At 42.1% G+C, this 21,826-nt stretch overlaps 1 protein-coding gene across 1 annotated transcript in view; it reads left to right on the plus strand.

Annotated features, from left to right (window-relative positions):
- Nucleotides 1-21,528, plus strand: part of htt (huntingtin) — a 43,807-nt gene extending 22,279 nt beyond the window's left edge. The window contains exons 39-82 of the mRNA XM_016667560.1: nt 152-297; nt 405-589; nt 732-949; nt 1,775-1,901; nt 2,598-2,725; nt 2,822-2,932; nt 3,064-3,141; nt 3,508-3,731; nt 4,155-4,233; nt 4,344-4,505; nt 4,613-4,668; nt 4,747-4,895; nt 5,053-5,189; nt 5,285-5,401; nt 5,512-5,634; nt 5,816-6,075; nt 6,166-6,308; nt 6,570-6,795; nt 6,933-7,077; nt 7,282-7,461; nt 7,578-7,754; nt 7,908-7,984; nt 8,082-8,217; nt 8,334-8,456; nt 8,598-8,805; nt 9,423-9,568; nt 10,175-10,352; nt 10,458-10,556; nt 10,643-10,827; nt 11,135-11,261; nt 11,385-11,488; nt 12,284-12,438; nt 12,531-12,670; nt 12,764-12,846; nt 12,928-13,058; nt 13,193-13,325; nt 13,717-13,872; nt 13,958-14,148; nt 14,452-14,566; nt 15,112-15,325; nt 17,396-17,504; nt 17,674-17,836; nt 18,080-18,240; nt 19,497-21,528. Coding sequence (XP_016523046.1) covers nt 152-297; nt 405-589; nt 732-949; nt 1,775-1,901; nt 2,598-2,725; nt 2,822-2,932; nt 3,064-3,141; nt 3,508-3,731; nt 4,155-4,233; nt 4,344-4,505; nt 4,613-4,668; nt 4,747-4,895; nt 5,053-5,189; nt 5,285-5,401; nt 5,512-5,634; nt 5,816-6,075; nt 6,166-6,308; nt 6,570-6,795; nt 6,933-7,077; nt 7,282-7,461; nt 7,578-7,754; nt 7,908-7,984; nt 8,082-8,217; nt 8,334-8,456; nt 8,598-8,805; nt 9,423-9,568; nt 10,175-10,352; nt 10,458-10,556; nt 10,643-10,827; nt 11,135-11,261; nt 11,385-11,488; nt 12,284-12,438; nt 12,531-12,670; nt 12,764-12,846; nt 12,928-13,058; nt 13,193-13,325; nt 13,717-13,872; nt 13,958-14,148; nt 14,452-14,566; nt 15,112-15,325; nt 17,396-17,504; nt 17,674-17,836; nt 18,080-18,240; nt 19,497-19,710 — 6,519 coding nt within the window. The 3' untranslated portion in view covers nt 19,711-21,528. The remainder of the gene's footprint in view (nt 1-151; nt 298-404; nt 590-731; nt 950-1,774; nt 1,902-2,597; nt 2,726-2,821; nt 2,933-3,063; nt 3,142-3,507; nt 3,732-4,154; nt 4,234-4,343; nt 4,506-4,612; nt 4,669-4,746; nt 4,896-5,052; nt 5,190-5,284; nt 5,402-5,511; nt 5,635-5,815; nt 6,076-6,165; nt 6,309-6,569; nt 6,796-6,932; nt 7,078-7,281; nt 7,462-7,577; nt 7,755-7,907; nt 7,985-8,081; nt 8,218-8,333; nt 8,457-8,597; nt 8,806-9,422; nt 9,569-10,174; nt 10,353-10,457; nt 10,557-10,642; nt 10,828-11,134; nt 11,262-11,384; nt 11,489-12,283; nt 12,439-12,530; nt 12,671-12,763; nt 12,847-12,927; nt 13,059-13,192; nt 13,326-13,716; nt 13,873-13,957; nt 14,149-14,451; nt 14,567-15,111; nt 15,326-17,395; nt 17,505-17,673; nt 17,837-18,079; nt 18,241-19,496) is intronic.
- Nucleotides 21,529-21,826: the final 298 nt, after the last annotated feature.

Consider the following 21,826-nt stretch of genomic DNA (forward strand, 5'->3'; position numbering starts at 1 on the left):
TTTTAAGTCACGTTTCATATATGTTGCATTTCTATAACAACTGAAGGTTAACATAGTTACTTGATTGTGCTGTAAAATGGCACTATGTGCCTGGAAAATAAGTACTGCTACCCCTTTAAGGTACTTAAACAGTCTCGTTCTTTCTCTGCAGTTCGGCTGCTGCGAGGCTTTGTGTCTTCTAGCATCAAACTTTCCTGTCGGTACCTGGAGTACAGGCTGGCACTGTGGCTATGTTAGCTCGAGCAGCAACTTTTCTTCTCGTTCTAGTCTCAACCGCAGCAGAGGCAGGACACTCAGGTTTGAGAACCTTTGTTAAAAAAATTAAAAAATCTCCCTTAATGGTTTTTGTTTTCCATTCGTCAGTAAGCTGTTAAGCAAAATTTTTGATAATCCTATCGTTATAGTTTGTCTCAGAGCGCCAACGCTCCAGCCTCTTCGGCCGCCTCCTCGTCTGCGCTGGATTCTGAGCGGAAGACGCTGACCGTGGGACCGGCCAACATGGTGCTCTCCCTGCTGTCTTCTGCGTGGTTTCCTCTGGATCTCTCTGCACACCAAGATGCACTACTGCTCTGTGGGAACCTGCTTGCGGGTGAGAAATTTGTGTTAAATTTCCCCACTTGTTTGTGAAGAATTGGTCCTTTTTATTATTCAAACTTATGCCACTTTTTTTGCGTAATCTTTTGAATTAAAGAGGAAAAGTATTGGTTCTTAATAGATATGACTGTTCTCAGCTGTGGCTCCAAAATGCTTACGCAACCCCTGGGCTGGAGAGGAGGAAGGAAGCACTGGGAACACTGGTGCAGGCCCAAATAAAACAGAGGAACCCTGGACAGCCCTGTCAGAGCGCTCCCTGGTGGCCATGGTGGAACAGCTGTTTTCTCATCTGCTAAAGGTTCTCAACATCTGTGCGCACGTTCTGGATGACACGCCGCCGGGACCAGCAGCTAAGGCAAGCCTGAGGAAAAGCAGCTGATATTGAGTTTTGTCAAAACTGTATTATGGCCCCATTTTGCTAGCAGTTATTCTATAAGATTCCTAGGCAAAGCTTTGAAAAGTATGGGTTTTGAGTTTTATTCTAAATTTAACTTGGATAAAGGGTTAGCAGAAAATACGAAGAAATAAAAGAACACGAGAGAAAAAGATCTGCTGAGTTGTATCATAACTTCAGTTTTTTTTCCAACTGCCTGATCATTTGAGTACTAAGAGAAAAGCACACTGCATTAAAGACTGAGAAGAATTGACATCTCACTGCATTTTTCACCTTAACTACTTCTTGGCTCATGGAGTTAATCTGGACAAGTGGATTTTGAAATAAGTTGTTTTTATTTTTAGATGCCAATCAAAAATTGGGATTTTTAAACTGATTTTGAAATAAACTAAATTTATCACAGACCAAACAACGAATCAGATCAAACAATTCAGACAAATTCTCCATTTCAAAATTACAAACTCTGAACTTTTGATTTTCTTACAAGAGTTTAGAAATTCGACTTTAAAATATTTCGTACATTTTTATATTATAGCTGCATATTTGACAAATCACAAAACAACATGCTCATGTTTGCTTCTGATTCAGCAGCAAAGTAAAGGGCTAACTCAGTTTTTTTTTTTAAATCTTGACTGACTTAAATCATCTTTATTTCCAAAACATACAATATTATTATCCTGCATTAAACATGGATTCTCTTAGTTTGTTGAGAAATGTGAAAAATGGAATGATTTTAGAAACAAGGAAGACACAACCTTTTTCTACTGTACCTTTTTTTTTTTCTAGGCTGCTCTCCCCTCTCTGAGCAACACGCCGTCCCTGAGTCCCATCCGCAGGAAAGGGAAGGAGAAGGAGACGACCGAGGCCACTGCTGCACCCATGAGCCCAAAGAAGAGCAACGAGATCAACACAGGTCCATCCACATATCATTGTCCTCCAGCATGCATCATTTTCAGTTTATAAATGAATGTATTTAAAAAAAATAAAGTTTTCAAGGTTTAGAAACGGTAAAAAAAAAAAAAAAAAAAAAAGATTTAGAAAGCTCTTGATTTCTGCATGAAGTCCTTTAAAAGTACTTTATATTCAACCTGCACAGTTTTGTAATTGAGCTCCGTCTAATGTTTGCTTAAAGCCTAAATTTTACAGTTTAAACCAGATAAAATGACACACATTTATTCCTCACTTTCTGAAGCTAAATCAGACCAAACTTCAATTGTTTTAGGTTAGTTAGAATTACCAAAATTCTTTCTATTTGCTAATGTCCAGAAAACTTGGTGAGAAGTTTTTTAGAGATCTTTCTTGGAGAACTTTCTTGGACCAGGTCAGGTGCTATCGAGACATTTAAAAAAAAAAAAAAAAAAAATGTTTTAATTTAGTTTAATTTCTCCCGGTTGTAGAATACTATCTCAATATATTATTAACAACAGTAATAAGTAATGTCATAAAACAGTGAATTAAAACTTTTTCAGGTCTTTTGTATTGTTTTTGTATCCAAAGTGTGGTGCTTTAAAAGTTTGGAGTCTTACCTTGAAGACGCTTGAAGAGCGCTTGAATTTTACTGTGGGGAAACGTGTGTCAACCGCAAATTGTGCGTTGTGTCATTTTAAAGCAGGCAGGCAAGCAGACAGCACCACTTCAGCAGCTGTGAACAAATCCATCACCCTGGGCAGCTTCTACCACCTGCCTCCCTACCTCAAGCTCTACGACGTCCTCAAAGCGACACACGCCAACTTTAAGGTCGGACCTCTTTTCCCGCTTTAGCCGAGCTCGGCATGTTCCCCGTTGGGTTGCGAAAGTTTTTAAAATGGTTTGTGTTTTTGTTTTCCCTCCCAGGTGACGTTGGATCTCTACAGCAGCCAGGAGAAGTTTGGAGGTTTTCTGCACGCTGCCTTGGATGTTTTGTCCCAGCTGCTGGAGCTGGCCACGCTGCATGACATCGGAAAGGTCAAGTCTGTCTTTTATTCTTGAAAAAGTTAATGTTACGCTTCTTTTAACTAGAAATAGGCAGAGAATTAGATTATTTATTTTTTTAAAGAAAGTAATAATCTGTTTTTTTTTTTTTTCTCTCACCATAGTGTGTAGAGGAAATTCTGGGCTACCTGAAGTCCTGTTTCTCCAGAGAACCGACCATGGCCACTGTTTGTGTGCAGCAGGTTTGTAATCTTAAGCTTAGATGTGGGTTTCTCACACTAACTGTGTGTGGAAGTGCTCATGGTTGTGGCACTGAGCGGTGCGCTACATCCGGTACTCCTCCACACAGAGCGAGGCTGGTTCCTGCCGACAGGGCCTGTAAAGGCATTGGTCTCCCTGTGCGATGGTTCCATACACTGCTTTATAGGAACTAACTCATGTAGTCCTTATTTGGCTGCTTTGTACCAGGTAGGAAAAAGCAACAACAACAAAAAAATCACTATTTAAGTCAAGGTGATGGTTAAAGTGATACGTCATGTCCATATTTTGGTTATGTTGCAGATTTTCAGTTTATTTGTGCTCTGAAAGGTTTTGGATTTCCTCTGCAGCTGTTGAAGACGCTGTTCGGGACCAACCTGGCTTCCCAGTATGAAAGTGTGCTGAGCGGACCCAGCCGCTCCCAGGGCAAAGCCCTGCGCCTCGGCTCGTCCAGCCTGCGCCCGGGCCTCTACCACTACTGCTTCATGGCTCCGTACACACACTTCACCCAGGCTCTGGCTGATGCCAGCCTCCGTAACATGGTGCAGGCTGAGCAGGAGCAGGACACCTCGGGGTAACGTTGCTGCGCTCGTTTCCATCGTATGACGCGTGTTGCTTGTTTTTGTTTGCGTAGAGAAGAATAGACTTTAAATGCCAGAGCTACGTTTTCACATTTTGTCACATTATAACTACATGCTACAAGGTATGAAGTGGTTATTTTTTATTTTCCGTACTTTTTTTTAATTTGCACTGGGGGAAAAAAAATCCTCCAAAGTAAGTTACTGCTGCTCAAAGACTTGCAGCTGCATTTGGATGGGAAAGCAATTCTGCAAAGACTTAATATAAATGCTTGCCATGCTTTAGCGTTATATTCTTCTTTGTGTTGCTAAACCACATGAAATGTAGAAACAAAATGTGGAAAAAGTTCAAGTTATATGAATGTTTCTGCTATAAAATCTGCCAAGTACACTTATGTTTCCTTTCTTCCATGTTTTAGATGGTTTGATGTTATGCAAAAAGCATCCAATCAGCTGAGATCCAACATCGCCAACGCTACACGTCACAGAGGAGACAAGGTGCACCTAAATTATCCTTTTTGACGGCTGATATTACGCTTTAGATTTTTCATATATAGATGCATGCTGTTTTTGCCCTGAAATTAACTGAATACCTTGTTTTCTCTCAGAATGCTATTCACAACCACATCCGTCTGTTTGAGCCGCTTGTGATCAAAGCTTTGAAGCAGTACACCACCAGTACCTCTGTGGCCCTGCAGAGACAGGTTCTGGACCTGTTGGCCCAGCTTGTGCAGCTCAGAGTCAATTACTGCCTGCTGGACTCGGATCAGGTTAAAAACGTTGTTTTCTTTTTTTTTTTTGGTTGTTTTTTTTTTCATGCTCATATGAACTTCCATCATCGTTTTCCGTAACGCAACAATTTTTTTCTATGTTTCAGGTTTTCATAGGCTTTGTCCTGAAGCAGTTTGAATATATCGAAGTGGGCCAGTTCAGGTATTTCTCTTTTCGTGTTTTTTCTTCTCCTCCTCTGAAACTCTGTCGGCCGATCTAACCGTTGCTCCTCCTGCTCAGGGATTCTGAAGCCATCATCCCAAACATCTTTTTCTTCCTGGTTTTGCTGTCTTACGAACGTTACCACTCCAAGCAGATTATCAGCATCCCCAAGATCATCCAGCTGTGCGACGGCATCATGGCGAGCGGCAGGAAAGCGGTCACCCACGGTGAGAGGACACGCAGGAAAACACGCCATGTACCACAATTATCGACATCTCTTCCACACAGTTTTATTTTTTGTTCTTTTAGAGTGTATTTTTGAAAGTAATCCTCCAAAAATCTAATGAGTAATCAGGTTGTGTGTATTTTTTATTTTTTTTACAGCCATTCCTGCCTTGCAGCCTATAGTTTATGATCTTTTTGTGCTGAGAGGTTCAAACAAAGCAGATGCAGGCAAAGAGCTGGACACTCAGAAGGAAGTGGTGGTGTCCATGCTTCTCAGACTCGTGCAGTACCATCAGGTATGCAGAGATGCAACAACAACAGCAGCAGCCTAACGTTGTCCTAGATTCTTTAGTCTTCATACCTAAATGTGCCTTCATGCCTTTCGTTCCAGGTGTTGGAGATGTTCATTCTCGTTCTGCAGCAGTGTCACAAAGAGAATGAGGACAAGTGGAAGAGACTGTCCAGGCAGATCGCAGATGTTATTCTTCCTATGATTGCAAAGCAGCAGGTTATTGTTGAGCAGAATATTCATCTCTTTAATCTTGCTTTATTTGTTTTCTTAGATAAGGCAGGATTAACCATCCTGATGTTCTGTGTCCTGCTTTTCTTATGTTGCAGATGCTGCTGGACTCTCCAGAGGCGTTAGGAGTGTTGAACACCTTGTTTGAGACTGTGGCCCCCTCCTCTCTCAGACCAGTCGACATGCTGCTGAAGAGCATGTTCACTATCCCCGTCACCATGGTGAGAATACATTGCCAAAAGTAGTCTAGTCGTCCAGAAAGCGTCTGCAAAACATTTCTGAAAATAAATGGGTCACTCTGGCCGCCGCACAACTTGTGCTCCAATAACAAACCTGCAAGTTTGTCTGTTGATTAGAAAATGATAAAAAAAAAATAATAAAAATACGTCCGCACCTCTGTAGGCATCTGTCGCTACAGTCCAGCTGTGGGTGTCTGGAATCCTGGCGGTGCTCAGAGTACTCGTGTCGCAGTCCACCGAGGACATCGTCTTGTCTCGGGTCCACGAGCTGTCCCTCTCCCCACACCTCCTCTCCTGCCACACGATTCGCCGCCTGCATCAGCAGAACCCGTCCCCCAGCAGCCCGCCCGCCGCCGACGCCAGCTGTGACCAGGAAGCCGGCGAAGACGCGCAGAAGGTTCCACCTGAAGAAACCTTTGCAAGGTGGGTTAAACTCTTGAGTTTCTAAAAAGCAACATGACTGACAAACTGTTTATAATGAGTAACTAGAAAAGAAGTTCCTCGTCCCTCTAGGTTCCTGCTACAGCTGGTCGGAGTTTTGCTTGACGATATTTCTAGCAGACGGGTCAAAGTGGACATTACGGAGCAACAGCACACCTTCTACTGCCAGCAGCTGGGAACGCTGCTCATGTGTTTCATTCATATTTTTAAAAGCGGTGAGTAAGCCTGTCGCAATGAATCGCATAAAAAATTCAAACGAGTTTGATCATTTCCATTCTGATAATTAATGGCAGTCCATCATAATCTAGTTTATTTATCGTTTCTGGTTGTTGTGTTTTTATTTTGGATATTTAAAAGATCTTTCAGTTCCAGTGTTAAGAGTTCTTTACAAAATTAAAGCTTGTAAAAAGAGTGTCTTACGTCATGTTTTTTTACGATGAAATTCACAAAGTACGTTTCGACTTTTGTGTTTCCAGGAATGTTTCGCAGGATCACGACTGCAGCCAGTCGGCTCCTGAAGGGCGAGGGCGGCGGGCAGCCGGGTCCGGAGGCCGGCCTCTACTACCCTTTAGAGGGGCTGAACAGCATGGTGCAGAGCCTCGTCACCACCCACCCGCCATTGGTGCTGCTGTGGTGCCAGGTCCTTCTGATCATTAACTACACTAACTATTCGTGGTGGGCCGAGGTTCATCAGACTCCCAGGTGAGGAGAAACTAGATGGGATCCTTCGTTTTATAGAATCACCCTCATAAATGTTCTGTACATGAGCTGATAAAAATGCTATGAAGCTATTAAAAGACATGCTTTCTTGCTGTGCCTTTTTGCCCCCTCCTTGTCAGAGGTCACAGCCTCTCATGCACAAAGCTGCTAAGTCCACACTCCTCTGGTGAAGGACAAGAGGAAGAAAAACCAGAGTCCCGGTTAGCAATGGTCAACAGGGAGATTGTACGCAGGGGAGCTCTGATTCTCTTCTGTGACTACGTGGTGAGAATACGACTACTATTAAAATCTCATTATCTAAGAATGATTTTGTGCACAAAAAAAAAGAAAAAAAAAAGTAATGAACGTCTTTTGTATTAGCCTGTATCCTAACCTGTTCAAGGAAGCATAACATGTCACCTATAGAATCTTGGACTCTGTGGCAGGAAGCGGATGCAATTCTTTTTGCTCAATTGCGTTACTTTTTAGTGTCAGAATCTCCACGACTCGGAGCATTTGACCTGGCTGATCGTCAACCACGTGCGTGACCTCATCAGTCTTTCCCATGAGCCTCCAGTACAAGATTTCATCAGCGCTGTCCACCGCAACTCTGCCGCCAGTGGCCTCTTCATTCAGGCGATCCAGTCTCGATGCGACAATCTCCCCACTGTAAGATTAAAAACTGTCTTTTTCCCCCTCCTTCCTCTCCTCTGCTGAAAATCTAGATGATTTTATTTACTGCTTCCCCGTCTCTCCTATTTTCTTTGCTTTTCTTAAATCCACAGCCTACCATGCTAAAGAAGACTTTACAGTGTTTGGAAGGCATCCACCTGAGTCAGTCTGGCTCTCTGCTCATGCTTTATGTGGACAAGCTGCTCAACACGCCGTTCAGGGTTTTAGCTCGCATGGTGGACACGCTGGCGTGCCGAAGAGTGGAAATGTTGCTGGCTGAGACGCTGCAGGTAAGATCCAGAGCAGCAGGAAATGTGTTGTGGAAGTGTAATGAAAATAAATACCAACAGGTCGACATTTTTTTATTTATTTATTTTTTTTTATTTAAAACAACGTTATAATGGAGCAGTGGCCTGATTGTTTCCATATTTACACCACTACAGAACAGCATAGCCCAGCTGCCTGTGGAGGAACTGGAGAGGATTCAGGAATACCTCCAGACCAGCGGGCTAGCTCAAAGGTATTCTTTTTCGCATGTGGTTCAGTTTTTATTGTTTTCAAATAAGGAAAGAAACAAATCTAAGAATAATGTCGTCTCCTCTGTTTACCCGTGGCAGGCATCAGAGGTTCTACTCCCTGCTGGACAGGTTCAGAGCCACTGTTGCCGACACCAGCAGCCCAGCACCTCCAGTCACGTCCCACCCTCTGGATGGGGATCCACCCATAGCCCCTGAAAAGGTTGTTGCCGACAAGGTAGTGATTGTTATCAAAAGTAAATAACATCACAATTGTTCTTAAGAGTGTGGGGGGGTGGGAGCGCAAAAAAAAACAAAAAACTTCTTGTTGGCAACTGTTTCTTGTTTTTCTAGGAGTGGTATGTTGCTCTGGTGAAGTCGCAGTGCTGTCTCCATGGAGATGTTTTCCTGCTCGAAACAACAGAGCTTCTCACTAAATTACCTGCTGCTGATCTATTCTCCGTTATGAGCTGCAAGGTAAATAAAACAATTACGTTAACCCAAAGCACCGGCTTAAAACACCCAATGGAGCATAGAGGCAATTGTTCGTATTAACAATAATCTGCAGAAGTGAATTTAATTTCATCTCAACTGTTTTTTTTTTGTTTTTTTTTCCAGGATTTCAATCTCAGCCTGTTGTGTCCCTGCCTGGGTTTGGGAGTGCAGAGGTTAATCCGGGGTCAGGGATCTCTGTTGTTGGAGACGGCCCTGCAGGTGACCCTCAATCAGCTAGAAGAGGTCACGGGGTCACTTCCTGCCCCACACCAGTCCTTCCTGCCGCCACCTCACCCCCAGCCATACTGGAACCAGCTGGGTGACGTGTATGGTGAGACGTGGAGAGGAGCTGGAATATGAAGCAGGGCTTTAAAAATTAGGATTTCAATAATCATCATTATAGTGAAAGTAACAGTGATGATAATAATAATAATAATGATAATAATAATAATAATGCTGGATGTAAAATTAGCTATGGAAATTGGGTTAGTGATGTTAACTAAAATATTAGTGATGATATTTATGAGTGATGGCTATAATGACGACACTGTAATGTAGCAACTATGATTAATATTAGTGGTAATTATTATCAAAGGAAATTATTAATATTGATACGACTAATAATGATAGTGATATAAAAAATTATAATCGTTAAATATGATATGAAAATTTTAATAATTTTTATATGGAAATATATTTAAAAAATTATCTGGAAGATGATGATCATTACGGTTACAATAATGATAGAGAAAAATGTAGTGATGTGTTATTTTAGTTATGATAAGGAAAATAAACAAGATGGATCTTGTCCTGTTAGTTGTGGTATTAAAAATAGTTGATTTTTCTTTTGTTCTGTTGTACTGTATAAAAAAACCCCAAAAACAATAAAACATTCACTGTCCTCTGACGTTTCTTCTTTTATGTTTGTATTTTCCTTTTATTCCTCAGACGAGCCGGGCTTCTACCCCAGGGTTCTGGCGCTCTGCAGAGCTTTGTCCCAGTATCTGTTGAGTGTCAATCAGCTACCTTCATCACTACATATTCCCTCTGACAAGGAGCAACTCATCACCTCCTTCACCTGCATGGCGGCTGAGGTAAAATAACAACAAGCATGAGAGTTGTTTGAAAGCCTTTTGAAAACTTCAGAGTAATTTAACTAGAAGATAGATTGCTGGCACTATATTTTAAAAAAATCTAATCTTTTATATCAGTCAGGGTGTCTGTGGATCTTTAATAAGTCTTAAATTCATTTGTCTAAAGCTAAGATCTTGAAATACCTATAATTAAAAATAAAAAATAAGTTGGGCTTAAATATATTAATAACAGGTCTTATGGGACTATTTAACCTTGTACATGTTGTATAGTTTTCTATTTAGTTTTTAGCAGGTGTAAAGCGAGCTAGCTTTCTTTTTTTTTTTTTTTTTTTTACGTGTATCGTGGTTAAATGCAAATTTATTGATAGTTGGTCGGACGTCGTTCATCTCATCCACTGGATTGCTTCTGTTGCCAACCCATATGATTAATTTGTGATTTTCTTTTGTACATTGCTGCAGGTCTTAAAATCCATTCATAATACTGTTCAAAAAAAGGTCTTAAAAAGTCTTAAATTTGGTTTGGTGGAACCTGCAGAAACCCTCAATAGTACATAAATACTCAGTAGATCCCGTCTTTTATTCGTGCGTGTGAATGTGTTTGTGCAGGTGGTTGCATGGCGGCTGCTTCAGGACCAGCTGCCCCTCAGCGTGGACCTGCAGTGGGCTCTGTCCTGCCTCTGCCTGGCCCTGCAGCAGCCGTGTGTGTGGAACAAACTCTCTACCTTGGAGTACAAGACGTACACCTGCTCCCTCATCTACTGCCTGCACCTCACCATTGCTGCTGGTCAGGAAAATTTTTTGCAAAGCATTCTTGTACAACTCTGTTGTTTTTTTTTTTTCTATATTCTCTCTCTCTATACATATATACATATATATTTTTGCCTTTCAGTGGCTGTTCATCCTGGTGACCGGCTGCTGCATCCAGAGAAGAAAAAGTCTCGAGGAGAAAAAGACGGTGAAGATCAGCTGGATTCGGCTCTTCTCAACAGTAAGAAGTGGTTCAGAAATAACGCAAGTTTTGTTTTAGTGCATTTTGTCTTTTGGTCCTGCTTGAATGACGGTTGTTTGTTGCAGTCCAATGCGAGTGGCAAGCATGTGAGATCATGGCAGAACTGGTGGAAGGACTGCAGAGCATCCTCTCCTTGGGTCACCCGAGGAACCGGGCGTTTCCGGTTTTCCTCACGCCGACGTTGCGAAACATCATCATCAGTATTTCACGCCTGCCTCTGGTCAACAGCTACACCAGAGTACCTCCACTGGTTGGTGTCTGACAGGAAGAAAACGAGTCTTGCAGTTTAGATGCATAACTGGATATCGTGTTTTGTTTGAGACCGGTCATGTGCTGTCACCGCCCGTAGTCTTGAACACTTCAAATAACGCCTGAAAACTCATTTTTATTCTTTGGCATTTACATAAGGCCTAACGTTGTAATTTCCCTGTCCTTTTTGTTTAGTTTGTTGTTTTGTATTCCTATGTGTTTTATGAGTGGTTTTAACAATACTGTGCAGCACTTTGGTTTTAAATAAATTGACATTGTTTCTAATGACCCTGTGCGCTCGTGTTCAGGTTTGGAAACTGGGCTGGTCCCCACAACCAGGTGGAGAATTTGGCACAACGCTGCCTGAGATCCCTGTGGACTTCCTGCAGGAAAAGGACGTCTTCAGGGAATTCCTTTACCGCATCAACACATTGGGTACAGATATGCACTGGATATATAGGGCTTTCCAAAAACGATAATGACTCAATTTTTACTTTGATGTTTTTTTTAAATGAACCTTAATGTCCATTTTGTAATTAACCTGGGCTTTTTCTTCAGGCTGGAGCAGTAGGACTCAGTTTGAGGAAACCTGGGCCACTCTGCTGGGGGTGCTGGTCACCCAACCAATCACAATGGATCAGGAGGAAGAGACTCAGCAAGAGGTATATGCAGCTGGAAGCAAGAACTTTTCTCTTTTGAGCAGTAATGTATAGAAAGGAAATGGACAGGCTAATTTAATGGGAATGACGACCACAGAGTTGTGCTTTGTATTGATGTGGTTTGATATGCCTAAATTTACGTAGCCAAATTTTATTACTACTCTCATGGGATGCGTTTGTTACGGAGGCATTAAACTGCCAAAACTTAAATATAAATTTGGGAGCAAAAAGTTCCTCGTTATTAGAAAGGTGCAAAACTTGTTAAAACGAGAGAAGTTTCTGATCTTCACAAGGTTAAAAAAAACATAACATTTATATCTCATCAAGAGCAAAATATCTTCTCTTTTAATAGGAAAGATGGTAGAACAGCAACACATAATGGAAATTTTAGATGTCATCTGGATGAAATGGTGAGAAGAATTTGAGTCACAGCGAGCTTCTTTGTGCCTTTTTAACAAGTCATAAACTGGATTTTTATATCTTCGTTAAAACAATACGAATCTCACAGCTGAGATTAAAACACAGTTACAAATGAAGGCGTTTGGATTCACTGGATTGTATCTGTGGGTATCGGAGTAGAGGGTGTGGCGTACAAATGCATGCCACCATTTTCCGATTTTTATTAGTCAGAGGATCTGAAGCCATGTATCACATCCTTCCAACAGTTGACTGTAATTTGTTTTGGTCTTATCACATAAAATCTTAATAAAGAATTCTCAACGTTTATGGTTCTTTAACATGACAAGAACGAGGGGTGTAAAGAATTCATCTTCTATTCCCTCTTCACCTGTTTTCTAGGAGGACCTGGAGCGTACCCAGTTAAACGTGCTAGCAGTGCAGGCTATCACCAGCCTGGTGCTGAGCGCCATGACCCTGCCCACTGCTGGCAACCCCGCAGTCAGCTGTCTGGAACAGCAGCCCCGAAACAAAAGCCTTAAAGCTCTGGAAACACGGTAGCGGCGCACTCGTTTCTGTCTGTCCGATCACAGGGAGTCTTAACTATCACACAGGGTCGTTCATGGACGGCGTTTTCCTCCCTGTCCAGGTTTGGAAGGAAACTCGCTGTGATTCGCGGAGAAGTGGAGCGAGAAATTCAGGCTCTAGTGTCAAAGAGGGACAACGTCAGCACACACCACCCGTACCACGCCTGGGACCCTGTGCCCTCACTCTCGGCTGCTTCTGCAGGTAGCCCTCCGTCCGGTCTACCCTGTTCTGCTCTGGAAAATGTCTGAATACTTTTTACACCTGATTTTTTTATTTTATTTTTTTTTTCGGCAGGTACGCTGATCAGCCACGAGAAGTTGCTGCTTCAGATCAACACAGAGAGGGAGTTGGGCAACATGGATTACAAACTGGGGCAGGTAAGACGAGGAAACAGTAATGCCTGAGGAACACGATATCGGTTGCTAACTTGCGTTTCATTTGGCACGTTTCCTTTCCAGGTCTCCATCCATTCAGTCTGGTTAGGTAATAACATCACTCCTCTTAGGGAGGAAGAATGGGGTGAGGACGAAGAAGACGAAGCGGACACTCCGGCGCCGACCTCCCCACCTTTATCGCCGATAAATTCGAGGTCCGTTTGAGTTTTTACTGTCTCCGTTATTGATTTTTATTTTTTTTTGTCTGTTTTGAGGGATTGTTGTGTAGATAAAACATCCTTCTCCAGAGAACCGTCCACACTCTAAACTCATGTTTTTGTGTTTTCAGGAAGCACCGTGCAGGTGTAGACATTCATTCATGTTCCCAGTTTCTCCTGGAGCTCTACAGCCAGTGGTTGATCCTGGGCTCTCCCAGCAACAGGAGGACGCCCACCATCCTCATCAGTGAAGTGGTCCGATCGGTAAGCTGGACACCACCAGCAGACATCTTCTCATTAGCTCAGCTAAAGATCTGTTCACCTGAATTAAATAAGAGGAGTCTATTGTTTCTGATTTAAAGGTGAAACTTAAACAACCATTTTTTGCTCTGTGGTGGAAACAAAAGTCTGCTTTTTTTCTGGATATCAAGAAATCTGGAGTATATTTCAAACTTGCTTATGGTTTCAGTACACACAGAATATTGAATCATTTATTTGATTGTTCAAATAAATTATGAGATGAAATAAGAAAGATGTATTCTACAAGTTGAATTCCTTTTTTTCTACCTTATGCATTTAAATATACTAAGATACACCTGTGTCTCCTGGGAGAAAAGCTTCTCCAGGCTTTAATCAGCGTTGCGTTTCTCCGCAGCTGCTGGCGGTGTCGGACCTGTTCACAGAGAGGAACCAGTTCGACATGATGTTCTCCACCCTGATGGAGCTCCAGAAGCTTCACCCGCCCGAAGACGAGATCCTGAATCAGTACCTGGTGCCCGCCATCTGTAAGGCTGCTGCCGTGCTGGGCATGGTGAGTGGGTCGGGGTGCCGCCGGAGGCCGCTCGAGCTGCCGCCGTCCGCCTCCTGACTCTTGATAACTGCTCGGACGTTTCCAGGACAAAGCGATAGCCGAGCCGGTGTGTCGCCTGCTGGAGACGACGCTGCGCAGCACCCACCTGCCCAGCCGCATGGGGGCTCTGCACGGGGTGCTCTACGTGTTGGAGTGTGACCTGCTGGACGACACGGCTAAGCAGCTCGTCCCCACAGTCTCCGAGTACCTTCTGTCAAACCTCAAGGCCATTGCTCAGTGAGTGTTGCTCTCCTTCTAAAACACACTAAGCGCACAGACGCTGACCTCGGTTCATCTCTGATGACTTTAAGCCGTGATGAAAGACTCTCGGGGAGCCAAAGTGTTTAATGTCGCTGTGTTAATCCTCCTCCCCCTGCAATATAAGAGGATCTGTTATTCAATTAGTTTCTTTTTAATCCAGCTTAATAACGTAATAGAAGCGAGAAATCGGTGCATCTTTTTGCCTCAAGATGCTGCTGTCGACATTTCATTCACTGAGCTGTAATTTCTGCCTGCTTGCTTTGTGTCTCCGTTCTGCAGCTGTGTGAACCTGCATAACCAGCAGCATGTGTTGGTGATGTGTGCAGTGGCCTTCTACATGATGGAGAACTACCCTCTGGATGTCGGAGCTGAGTTTATGGCCGCAGTCATACAAGTAATATAGAAGATGAATAAAGTTAAAATTGATTCAGCGTGAACAAAGATACACATTTCATGCTTTTTTTTTTTAAATGTTTTTTTTTTATTTTTTTTGACGGGGTGTCCAATTATGCTTAAAGTCTTTAAAAGTTTTTTTTATTATCAACGTATCTAAAAGTAAGGTTTTAAATTTAATTTTAAAAGTAAGTTGTCCTTTATGTTCATCACAGGTCTTAAAGTTTGTCTTGACGGAATTATTTTATCTTGTACATTGTATTTTTTTCCCCTCTTTTTGACTTTTCAGTCATTCAAAGGTTTGAGTAGCACTCGGTCAAACTTTGTGCTTCTTTGCGTTTGTGCTCTATTGGGCAAACTCCCAATAAAATACATTGAAGTTTCTGTCTTTAATGTGTTTCCGGGGCTGTAGGAAGTCCTCGCTGTATTTCCTGTTATTTTCAAAAGACACATCTGCTCAGTGTTTCTGCAGATTATGCAGGAATCGTGAAAAACCTCAAAGCATTGGATTCCCTTTGCATCATGTGCTGCTCCTGTCCTCTGCAGCTCTGTGGTGTGATGGTGTCGGCCAGCGAGGACTCCACTCCCTCCATCATCTATCACTGCGTTCTGCGCGGACTGGAGCGCCTCCTGCTGTCGGAGCAGCTGTCCCGCGTCGACGGAGAAGCTTTGGTCAAGCTCAGCGTGGATCGCGTCAACATGTCGTCGCCTCACCGAGCCATGGCCGCCCTGGGCCTCATGCTCACCTGCATGTACACCGGTAAGCCGCGCTTTGACGTGACCGCCGACCTGAACACTTCATCTGCTGTGAGCTGATACCACCAGTTTCATTCTCTGCATTCGCTCTTATTTCAGCTCCTTCTAATAACATGCATGTCCCTCCACTGCTCCTAATGCACGTGATTTTCCATTACAGTCTAATTACGAGCTGAACATATGAACATAGAGAGCAGAAATCCAGCATGGGAATAAAACGCTTCACTGAGGTTGCCCTCTTTGTAGCTCCAGATGTTCTTGCAGATAAAAGAGCTCATGGTGAAGCGGCTGCTGGAGAATTTCTTTTCATTAGGTAATTAAAAACACAGAGATCATTTTCAAGCTATTGTTGAACTATAAAATATATTCATAATACTGTATTTTCAGCCAAGCTTTGCAAATTAGTTCAGTTGATAGATGTTGAAGTTTATGAGCCTGGGAATAAATCCAGCATTAGCTGCTTTAGGGTTGCAAATATTGAGGAAACACCTGTGATTTATTTATTTATTGTACTTGGCTAGTTCATAAATCTGCTCCAGTCCATCTGCCACCACTTCTACCATCCGTCTCTGCATGTTTTCACCATTGTCTTTCTATGTTTATCTCTTTATAAAAGATCTTGAATAATCTCAACCAGTAGTAGTTATCATCAGTAATCACATATTTTTTACCTGCTTGCTTCCTGCATGTATTAGCGAATGTAAAAAGTATGTCTGACCTCTAACCCCTGCAGTAACCCGTACTAACCATAGAATTCTTTTTAATGGGTGCTAATGGCACAAATATTTCTCCTTTGCTCAACGCAAATTCGCAGATTCTGAGATTACGTTCTCGCTTTTGCGTACGCAGACTTAATTTTTGCATAAATCCTTTGTGCTTTGCGGTATCTTGTAAAAGTATTCATATTCATACCCACTAACTTTTTTTTGTACATTTTGTAACATGAAAACCACTAATTGTATATATTTTATTGGGATTTTATGTGATAGTCCAACACAGGAAATGATTAATGTTTCTTAAAATCTGATATTTTGGCTATTTTGGTGATCAGACTTCTTTAATACCCCTAATAAAAACCCAGTGGAAGCAATCTCCTTCCAAATTCACTTAATAACTAAAAACCTGTGTGTAAATTACGCCGAGAGATGCCAGCTAAGGAGAACATTGTTAACAGAAATAGCATGTAGAGGACAGCAAATTGTGTAGAACAAAGTTGAACTGTTTGGCTTACATTCAAAAAGCTTTATGTGGTCATAAAAATACCACTGAATCACCCTGAAAATACCATATCCACTTTGAAGGACAACAACCCTAAACAAGCAGAGCTGTGGAGGAAGGGTTTGAGCTCAGTTCTTAGATAGAAAGTCCCTGTTAAAGCCCAGATATAGATCCAGTGGACTTTATATAAATCCATGACCAGGAAACTGATAATCACATATTGATACTCTCCAATCTGACTGAACTGTGGCCATTTTTGAGGAGAAAAATGAACAAAACATTTCTTAAACTCTGTCTGGTAAAACTCACCTGTTATTCTTCAGGTGGTGCAAAGTTTTGCTTTGGGGGAACCGAAATACTTTAAGATTTGTATTTGTGGAAGAATAAATAAAACGATGCATCCTTTACGATCCACTTCTCAATAATGCACTCTTAAAAGGGCTATCACGTAACATCTGAATAAAATACACTGACATTATTTGTGGTTATAATGTCACAAAATGTTGAAGTGGTAGTAAATACTTTTGCAAGTACGTTTTTTGTCGTATCTTATGAGCAAAACAGTTTCTGACTAGTCTCTTACTGAAACTCTCTAATTTTAACACTCCCAGAAACTCCGTTTTTTTTTTTTTTTTTTTTTTCTCTTTTGGTTGTTGATGTTCAACATTCGTGTGATGACGGTTGCAAGCCCCACTCTAACTTTTCCCCCCCTCCCGGTTTCAACCGGCGCCACCCATCCCTCTCGCCCTCTCAGCGGTGCTCGCGTCCGGTTCAGATGCGACAGGGGTTAGAGGTCAGGTTGACTCTGTTGCGGAGGCCGTTGGCGTCACGGCGGGTCATGTTGGTTTCTCCTCAGGCAAGGAGAAAGCCAGCCCTGCCAGCCGCCCTGCCCACTCTGACCCGCAGGCCCCGGACAGCGAGTCGGTCATTGTCGCCATGGAGAGGGTCTCCGTGCTCTTCGACAGGTAAAGCTTTTTTTTTTTTTTTTTTCATTTTCCGATTGCCGTATAGCACATACGCAGCATTTGTTAAAATAAAAGTAAGTAGAAAGTAAATATCCAATAGTTGGACATCATGTCCAGAGGACGCCTGTTAGTTTTTAATATTTCGTCCATCTGTCTCCCGTTCCCGCAGGATCAGGAAGGGTTTGCCCAGCGAGGCTCGGGTCGTGTCGAGGATTCTGCCCCAGTTTCTGGACGACTTCTTCCCTCCGCAGGACGTCATGAACAAAGTCATTGGCGAGTTCCTGTCCAATCAGCAGCCGTACCCACAGTTCATGGCCACTGTTGTCTACAAGGTCAGCAACGAGGCAAAGGAATAAAATCAAACCCATCGTGTTCTTTTCTAGAGCTGGATTAATAAAAAGGGTCTTTCGCGATTAATATTTCTTTAAATCCACTTTAAAGAAAGTAATTTCTTTAACACGCATTAAAAAAAAGAAATCCTATCATGTTGTTGGACTCCTCCTCCTCCCATCGGTACATTTTCTTGGTTCACTCTCTCATCTGTTTTTTCCCGTCTCCACTGTGACGCTGCCCAGGTTTTCCAGACGCTCCACGCCACTGGCCAGTCTTCCATGGTGCGCGACTGGGTGCTGCTGTCTTTGTCCAACTTCACTCAGAGGACACCGGTAGCCATGGCCATGTGGAGCCTGTCTTGCTTCTTTGTCTCCGCTTCCACCTCCCAGTGGATCTCTGCCCTGTATCCTTACATGACGTGGGGTAGAGCTAATGAACAAGACGGTGATTATTTTTTCCATTTCGTCCTGGGGGATTATTACAGCCCACTGCTGGAATATTCTGACTATTTTTTTATAATCAGTTTTTACATCATCAACCATCTTGTCTCAAAACAGATGGAGAGGAAGACTGGCTCACCATTAGAGATCAAAGCTCCTTAAAACATGAAAGGAGAAGAGTAAATTTCGGGTCCAGTCAATCAATTCAAACTCATCCTTTTAGGCTTTTTCTGGATATTTCATATCGCAACTGGACTCTGGTCTCTGATTGCTGTTCGGTTTCTTTGGTGTTGATCAAATAACCTACAAGATTCTGTGAAATTCTGTTTAAAATATAATCACTCTTAAAGTATTTGAAAGTATTTTTCCATCTTAGTTCTTGCATTTTTTTTTTTTTCACTTAAGAAATTCTCTGGCAGAAATAGTTTGTTCTACTATAAATTGTTTTATGAGTCTGTGGCAAAATTACAATTTCCACAATGCAGAGCAGCAAAGAGCCCTGGCAAAAAGGATTTGTTGCTTGATATTGAGCCTTTCAAGCAAAACAACAAAAATAAATTTGCTGTCTTGTTATTTTGTTTAAGGAAATCGAAACCTTATCTTTTACCTCATCCACTTTCAGCATCTTTAGGAGATTCTGTGAAATTCAGTCATTGGTGGAAAACATTGTTGCATGATTTTCACTGCATCGTCACAAGAGATGATAAACCGTTGAGTCAGAAGAGGAGCATTAAAGAGCGATGGGTAGTGTTCCTGTGGTCTTAAAATCGTAACAAGCAATTTTTTTTTCTTATTTCAGCATGCTGACCAGCAGTATGCAGCAGCAGCAGCAGGCTGACGGAGGGTTATTCAGCACTTCCCTGCTTCATACAGCCGTGAAACAATCCAGTTTCTCTCGTCATCGAGAAGGACTGGACGGCGATTTTCGGTCTCCGTAACTGGCCAGTACAGTCGCTGTCATGACGCTCATCTTGTATCAAAATTAACAATTTCCTCAAACCACACGAGTTCTTCATTCAGTCAGTAATTTGTTGATTTCATTACTAGGGAAAAGGTTAGTTTAGGAGCGTAACGTCCTACTGGGATACTCGCCACCTCCTAACCGTGTTAAGAGCTAAACAACAGTCTCCCAGATTTCTATTTTAAGCAGCTCGGTCTGAACCCTCTGCCGTTCAAATGTTGCGATTTGTCGTCCTTAACTTCCTGCTCCGTTAACCAGACTTCCACATGTGATCAGCCGGATGGGGTCCAGTGAGACGGTGGACGTCAACCTGTTCTGCCTGGTCGCCATGGACTTCTATCGGCACCAGATCGACGAGGAGCTGGACCGCCGGGCCTTTCAGTCGGTGTTCGAGACGGTGGCGTCGCCGGGGAGCCCCTACCACCAGCTGCTGGCCTGTCTGCAGTCCATCCACCAGGAAGCGTCACTCTGAAGGGCAGCACGCCCAGGCAGACATGCAGACAGTCAGGCTCAGAGAGAAAGTGAATTAGAGAGATGAGTAATTGAATCTGCATGTTCGGCTCCCTGATAAATTGTGGTGGTGGGAAAGAACAGGATGTTTATCCAACCTGAGCTACTGAAGCCTCATTTCTCCCTCTCTATCTATCCATCTTTCTCTCTCTCTTTCTCTCCCCGCTTCCACCTTTGAAAAATGTAAACCGCTGAACCCACGAGTGCGAGCTCGGTGGCGTTCGGGAGCGTCAAAATGAAGAATGAGACGTTAGGTCTGTGAAATGTACACGAGGCTGAATTCTGGAAGAGGAAGCCCCTGACTTAGATGTGAAGGACGAGGGTTGAAGCTCTGGCAGATTCCTCCCCACACAGCAGCACCTTTTTCTTTAAAAACAAACAGAAGATAATGTAAATCAAATACAAGACGGCTTTATTTCTTTGCTCTTAGGACTTGCTTAAGTATTGTGATGTCAGAAAAGTTAAATAGAGACAAAGTATTTGCTATATTTAAAGTTTCAACTCATCTATTTTTCAGTGAATTTTGTTAAAAAATGCTTAGTTGGGACTTTAAACATGAGGCTGACACACAAGGGTCAGAGACGCCTGCTCAATGTTGTTGAAAATTCTATATTTAAGTTGTGTGTTTGTGTTTATTCAGACATGCAGAAGGCAAAAAGATAACTGGTTTCTACGTAAGAATGCTAATCATTATGTCCTGCCCTCTTTCTGTCGAAGCGGGGAACTCGAGACGAACTTCTTACCGCAGGAAGTGTAACTTATTTCAGCAAGACCCCACACCTACTCTGGATGGTTCACATAGAGTCAAAAAGTTAAACGGGTAAATGCCGGGCATAATTTAAGGTCTGGTTTTGTGAAAGTTTAATCATTTTAACAGTTTAAATCCCCCCCAATTTACATCGTCAACCTGTTCTGTGAGAAAAATACCAAAATCTTTTCTTGCCTTTTTTTTTTTTTTTTTTAATCCAGTGCAGGTGGGTGTAAAGAGTTTCTTCTTATGATTTTATGAATTCACTAAAATCTATCTACTTTTTTTTTTATATATTAGCTGCAGATCTGAATGATTCCACCTGTCCATTACTTCTACATTTTTAAGTCTCAGGATGTTGGATGTGACTTTATTGTTATTGTCATTAAACTGGAGGTAGTTTCCAGTCTTACGTGGAGCTACCTTCTTATTCTGTAAAAAAAAGAAAAGAGAAAAAAAAAAGATATATATGTAAAAAAAAAAATCAACTGTACAGTAATCTGAAAGCCATGGTGCATGATAAAAAAAATAAGAACTATGTAAAGATGTGAGTGTCCACACTGTCAACACAGCACACAAGATATAATGTAAAAGTCAGTGAATGCAGAAAACATACAAGCTTATTAAAGACTTCAAGCTGCCTGTGACTGTGTTCTGTAGATACACTTGCCTAGACGATACTCGGCGTGTCCTGTACACCGACTGCATGCTAACGTTACTGCTGCGTTTAATGACGTTGTTCCTGTGGGAACCGCTGAGTGGAAGAGGATGCAATGCAATCCGAACGGGACCTTAGAGACCAACAGCAGCTTCGACAAATCAAAAGAAAAGTGTAGCAATGCCACATAAACACAGTTTTTCTTTATTTTTTCAAGCTTCAAATATTTTGTCTCTGATATAAATAATACACCAATATCAACCACACTTGACACTTGCGGTAAAAACTTGAAGTTGTGTACATGTTCAGTGCTTTTTTTCTTTTTTCTTCCCTCCTCCCCCCTTATGCACTTAATAAAAGATCCTAGCGATTTCCAACCTTGACAACTATGACTGGTTTCCTCTGGTCAAGTTAAAATAATGTATTCAGACAGTAAAGGAGTCTGCTGCAGCTGTTGGGTAAATTCCAACGCGAGGCCTCTCTAAAGGAGATTAAAGTTGTCTACGTCCTGTTTTCAGTGTCCTTTTCAGACTCTGGGGTAATATAAGAATGCAAATGATGTATTCTTATTCAAACCTACTCATTTCTAATTAAATTATTAGGATAAACGTCAGTATGTTCTTTTATTCAGCTTGTATTTTGTTATCTGACTCTTGTGTAAGAAGCATAAAG

This window comes from Poecilia formosa, unplaced genomic scaffold (assembly GCF_000485575.1).
Source record: "Poecilia formosa unplaced genomic scaffold, Poecilia_formosa-5.1.2 Scaffold11, whole genome shotgun sequence".
In the NCBI taxonomy this organism is placed as follows: Eukaryota; Metazoa; Chordata; class Actinopteri; order Cyprinodontiformes; family Poeciliidae; genus Poecilia; species Poecilia formosa.